Source organism: Schistocerca gregaria, chromosome 11 (assembly GCF_023897955.1).
Source record: "Schistocerca gregaria isolate iqSchGreg1 chromosome 11, iqSchGreg1.2, whole genome shotgun sequence".
Taxonomy (NCBI): Eukaryota; Metazoa; Arthropoda; class Insecta; order Orthoptera; family Acrididae; genus Schistocerca; species Schistocerca gregaria.
In genome coordinates, this window is record NC_064930.1 from 61,402,228 (window position 1) to 61,408,227 (window position 6,000).

Here is a 6,000-nt window from a genome sequence, read left to right on the forward strand (position 1 = left end):
GGTAAAGGACACATTCTAATATCAAACAGTCAAGAATAGATCTTAACAAGTGTCTTGTAAGCCACTTCTTTTGTGGGTGACTACATTTCCTAAAGATTCTGGCAGTGAATCTCTGTCTGGCAGTTTCTTTTCCTACCTCTCTTTTTTGTTCTGGGACTGATGACCTCAGACGTTAAGTCCCATAGTGCTCAGAGCCATTTATTGTTGTGGGCATATCACTTTGGTCACTCTGATCATTTATGCCTATGTATTTTATGTTAGTTATTGTTTCCAGTGATTTGTTCCAATAGTATAATCAAACAGTAATATATTTCTGTGCAAAACAAATTTCATTTATTTAGGTTCAGCCTTAACTATTAGTCCCTGCACAAATCTTTGGTCTTTGGCAGGCTTTCATGCATTTCATTGCAGTCTTCTGGTTTGCAACTTTCCTATACAGACATCAGTATCAGTTGCAGATAGCCTTGTGAAGTCTCCAGCATTATCCACCAGATCATTAATATAAATTGTAAATAACAGTGGCTCTATGACACTCTCTTGACACCCTGTAGAAATTAACGTTTACATGTGTTGATTTTGTTCCGTTAAGAAAGATGTGTTGCATTCTATCTGTTAGGAAGTCTCGAATCGAATCCCAAATCTGGTCCGATATTTGACACGCTTCTATTTTGCTGACCAAACAACATTGCAGGAGCTGTACTGAATGATTTCTGGATGTCAAGGAACACGGTAGGAATGCGGGTGCTGTTTTCTCTGATGCCATGGATCTTGTGATTGAACTTAGCTAGTTGTGTTATGCAACGCCTCAGTTTGTGGGATTGCTCACGATTTGTATAGTGTTTCTAATTTCCCAAAGGTGTTGTAATATGTGTGAGCATTAAACATGTTGCATCGTTCTAAGGCAGGTCCGAATCGACAATTTTTGCCTACCAAATTGATAATTCCTCGGTGCCTCAGAACGAGTCCTATCAACCGATACTACTATCTGTAATCTCGCCAAACTTTTTGCAGGCGACAGCTTCTAATGTATCCTACTTCATTAAAACATTACAAAAGTGGGAAAGCATGAAAAATTAATTCTGTGTGTGATTTACTTGACCAAACGACCCAGAACACTTTGCACCTTGCCAGCAACGAACCAGAAATTGTTGGATTGATAATGAAATGCTTCTTGTGATCATAGTTTATATGTGGATCCAGGATTAATGGGCTGTGTGTTCTTGTTGTGCGATATGCTGACACATTTTTCTTGCAATTTTAATTGTAATTTTTGGAGCTTCAGTTATATATATGTCATAGCTGTAAGAGGAGTGCCCACCAACACAGAGGCCACAACTCATACATCAACTGCAACAGCACTGCCCAGCGGCATCCGCCACATACCTATTTAAAAAAAATTTACAATTAGCTTACTGTTGTGTGTTACCGTTTTGATTACATAGAATTGCTTTTATAACAAGTAAAATAACCAATTATTGATGATATAATGTAAATGGTTAGATAAAAATGTACTCTCCATGCCATGGTATGGGAAAACACACACAAAAGGATTTAACTTTTACAAGGAAAGGGAGGAAACGGATTGGGAGGGTAGGGGAGAGAGTGTGTGAGAGTGTGTGAGAGTGTGTGAGAGTGTGTGAGAGTGTGTGAGAGTGTGTGAGAGTGTGTGAGAGTGTGTGAGAGTGTGTGAGAGTGTGTGAGAGTGTGTGAGAGTGTTACCGGGCAGGATGCTTGCCCTGTCCGGTTAAGTCTCCACTGACTTTGGGTTCTGGGTGACTTTTGTGAACTGTACTCCTTTCCCTAAACCTTTTCCTTGACCCCTCTTCCTTCTCCTTCAACTCTTCTGCCAGAAGGAGGAGCCTCTGGCTCTGAAAGCCTGTAGAAGTTAAATCCTTTTGTGTGGTTGAGTAGACTTTTTTTAATCTGTCCATTAACATTGTAGAATTGCTTTTGTTATTCTACACCAATTTACTAGATCATAAATTACTCAATTTTTTTAAACAATCAGGGTTTTTTGCGACATAATAGTATTACTGTTTCTCAATTTTAAATTTGTTATATCGGATTTCATTTTCTCAAGTATTAAAATTTATTTCATTATCAGATTTTAATAGTTGCCAACATCAGTTTATTTAGCATTGATCGGATTATGAAGCTAATTTTGCCTTTCACATTACTTTTAGAACTTATGAAAAAAATTGAAATTTAACCTAGGTAAACAATGGATTGCCCCATATATCTATACTTCATTTTTGCCATTGCTACGTGTAAGACTGCAGTGAGGATAAAATTTTGTGAAGAATAATCGAAGTTGAAAAAATCTATGTAAAATCAAATGACAATGCAAAAGGCCGAGGAAATAAATTACATAGATGAAATATATATCAGGTTTTATGTTAGTGCTGTGTATTATGTTATTGAATACTCCTGAACATTGGCAGTTACATTAATATGAATATGAAATGTCTTATTATTACCAGATGTTTTGATGTCATCTCTGCAATTTTTCAGGTGTATCCCACAAGGCCAGGATGGTTGTACTATTGACAAATGTGCCACCATAAGCACCAGAACAGATGAGATACCGTGTAGTGACAGTAATCGCAGTGGCAGTCGGAAAGAATGTGACTGGAATGAAAGCAATACGCACGTACTGCCAGGCCAGGCGGTGGGCTCTGAGAGGCAGAGGAAGCTCGGGACCCATAAAGACAGCTATTCCACTACAAGTACTGTGTTGAGCGACGGATTCTGCAAGGATGCAAATTCGAACTGCTACCAGGTAAATGACAGTTGCGGGAGGCTCTCCGCGTCGACAGACGGCAGTGTCGTCGGGCAGCAGTCACTTTCGCCTGACGGAGGTGACACCTACACGTGCGACGTCTGCCGGGAAGTGTTTGTCGACAAGAGAGTCTTGAGGACCCACGTGCAACAGCACCTGCTGAAATGCGACATCTGCCACAAGACCTGGAACGATGCCAACGGCCTCGAGTTGCACTACCGGACACACACTGGAGAACGACCCTACTGCTGTGACACTTGCGGCCAGAAGTTCTCGCGCAGAGATCATCTGAGGCTGCACAGGCTGCAGCACACGGGTGTGCGTCCCTACCGCTGCGATACCTGTGGCAAGGCGTTCTTGCGCAGCAACGGTCTGCGGCAGCACTCGCTGCAGCACATGGGCGAGCGGCCTCACGAATGCAGCGTCTGCCACAAGCGCTTCACCTACGGCAGCAACCTGGCGCAGCACATGCGCGTCCACACTGGAAAGCGGCCCTACCGCTGTGACACTTGCGGCCAGACATTCTCGCACAGTGGTCAGCTGAGGCTGCACTCGCTGCAGCACACGGACGAGCGTCCCTTCCGCTGCGATACGTGCGGCAAGGCGTTCTCGCGCAGCAATAATCTGAGGCAGCACTTGCTGCAGCATACGGGTGAGCGGCCTCACGAGTGCGGCGTCTGCCACAAGCGGTTCACCAACGGCAGCAACCTGGCGCAGCACTCGCGCGTCCACACGGGTGAGCGGCCCTACCGCTGCGACTACTGCGGTAGGTCGTTCACACAGAACAGGAACTTCAAGGTACACCTTCGTATGCACACGGGTGAGCGGCCGTACCGCTGCGACACCTGCGGAAGGTCGTTTACCCGAAGTAGGAGTGTGAAAGTGCACCACCGCCCCCACACGGGTGAGTGGCTGTATGGCTGCAATGCGTGTGGAAAGGCATTCATCAGTGGCGACACCTCGCAAAAACCTGGGCAGGTCCAAATGCGAGAGAAGTCCTGAGATTGCACCGCCTTCTAGGAGCACTTTGCACGGAGGACCAGTCTGCACCGGCATTTGTGCCTCCGTACTATAAGAAAAACCACCGAAGATGATGTGCCGACAGAGTGAAGATGAGTTTATAAAAAGTTGCTGTGCACCTTACAATTTCACACTGAAAAATCCCCATTCTAATTATTACTGTTGTAAGAGGAATCCCAGAATAAATTCAAATCGCACCACATTAATTATTTGCAACTGCTTCAGGTAGAATGTGAAGCTTATTTGCAGGTTTCAATTTTTTTAGAACGTAATGTGACACATTGTGATCAAAAGTACTTAATTTCATATGTTCAGTCCTCTTACAATATTATTGGTCTGATCGCATCTAATTTTGTTTTGTATGACTGGATAATTGTTAAATAAAAATCAAATAGCACCTAAAAATTTATTTCCACATTTATTTCATTAAACTTCCATGAAACGTTATTCACATTAGTGTTCTGTTGTAACTACCTGAACTGAACTGCCAATACTTTTACTGGCCTGCAGTGTACACTGATGGTAGGTACGTACAGTTTACTCGTTTGGCAGAGGCAACCACCTAAGTGTAAATATAGTTTGAACGATATAAACAAGTACATTCATTTAGACTGTAAAATTTTTATTGATTTACAATTAAATCATTGTGGTGCCCATGACAAAATATAAATTCAACTTCTGTACTTAAATTTAATACATGTTCCTTCTTCTAAATAAAAATTTAAATCGTAAGTCTTCTTAACAATTAATTTTACAAAATGTTCATTTTAAACATAATTAAATTATAATTTTTTTTCCCACCAGTTGTTGTGGTTTCTTGTTACAATTCCTATTATTTTATATCAAGTTTGTATTTACTGAAAATGATAAATATGGCATCTGTCTACATTAAAACAGTTATACATACAATTTTGCTAAATTTGGTAAAAGATTGCATTAAAGTAATTTCGATATTTGCATTTGTTTACGTATTGGAACTGATCAGGGTTTGGTGATATAGAAAACCAGTGTATTTTGTACAACAGTACCTCTATCACAGTCTTTTACATTACAACACTGTGAGCCCTTGGGCAGGGCTCTTGTCATCGTGCACATTGATTGGTTGGTTCTGCTAACATGGTTCAATGGACTCTCATAGGTCTAACCCAGAAATTTTGAAAATAAAATGCTCCAGTGAATCACAGTGGGTAGAGTGATGTAGTTATCTGTGGAAACTGTGGTGAGGGATCATGGCTACCAAATGCAATTTGGTTCAGTTGCCTCCTTACAGAGACAAAGTGAGGACTAAGTTCCACATACAGTGTTCCTCGGTGACATGCCAAGATTTGAGATGCAGCACTTTATTGGGGAGTGATACACATTCCACTTTCGCATTAAAAAAAAATTTGGGAAGCCTTCGGAGATGAAGTCGTGCTATCCTGCTGAGAGTTTGACTGACACTAGATGATACAGGAGGACCAAGGAAATGGAATGACAACAAGCCCTTTGGATATCCATAAACATCAGAAATTCACAAAAATTTGGAGAAACTGCAAACAGTTTTAAACGGGGATCAGTGCGTGAGTGTAAGAATGGTAGCAGAGAATTGTAGTAAGCTGAAATAAAACATTTATCACATTTTGAGAGATGAAATAGGGATATGAAAGGTGTACAGATAGAGGATCTCAAATAACTGACTGACAAACAGAAGGCAGTCCATGTGCGGAAGTGCTGAGAATAATTGGAATCCTGTGAAAGTAACCATAATTTTTTGGGCAGAGTTGGGACAGGTGACAAGATATGGGTTTTTGAATGACAAAGCAGTGAGTGGTGCTTGATACATCACCTCATCCTAAGAAGGCACACACGAGCAAATCTGGTGCGAAGCTAATGCTCATTGTCGTTTTTGACACCAAAGGTATGATTCACAGGGAATTTCTGCCTCAAGGATAAAAGTTAATGGCCAGTTTCATACTCAGGACTTCGCCCAGGTGTGGTGTAGGGTAAAACACTCAGGTAAGAGACATCACAGACAACAGGATTTAGCATTGTGGCACTGCACCGAGCAACACTGCCCTTGCTGTGGAAGAGTTTCTTATTAGGAACAGACTGCCTCGGGCACTGTACCACCTTGACACCTTTTTGTTTCAGAGGATGAAAGACAAGCTTGAAGGGGTACCGTCAAGAGATATCAGAAGGGTAAAAAGAGGCTTCGATGCCCT

General features: G+C 41.8%; 1 protein-coding gene across 2 annotated transcripts in view; it reads left to right on the top strand.

The window, feature by feature from the left end:
* LOC126295083 (zinc finger protein 664-like) overlaps positions 1-3,958 on the top strand; it is a 65,586-nt gene extending 61,628 nt beyond the window's left edge. For both annotated transcript variants that reach the window (XM_049987334.1, XM_049987335.1), the window contains one exon: positions 2,512-3,958. In XM_049987334.1, coding sequence (XP_049843291.1) covers positions 2,512-3,781 — 1,270 coding nt within the window. In that variant the 3' untranslated portion in view covers positions 3,782-3,958. The remainder of the gene's footprint in view (positions 1-2,511) is intronic.
* Positions 3,959-6,000: the final 2,042 nt, after the last annotated feature.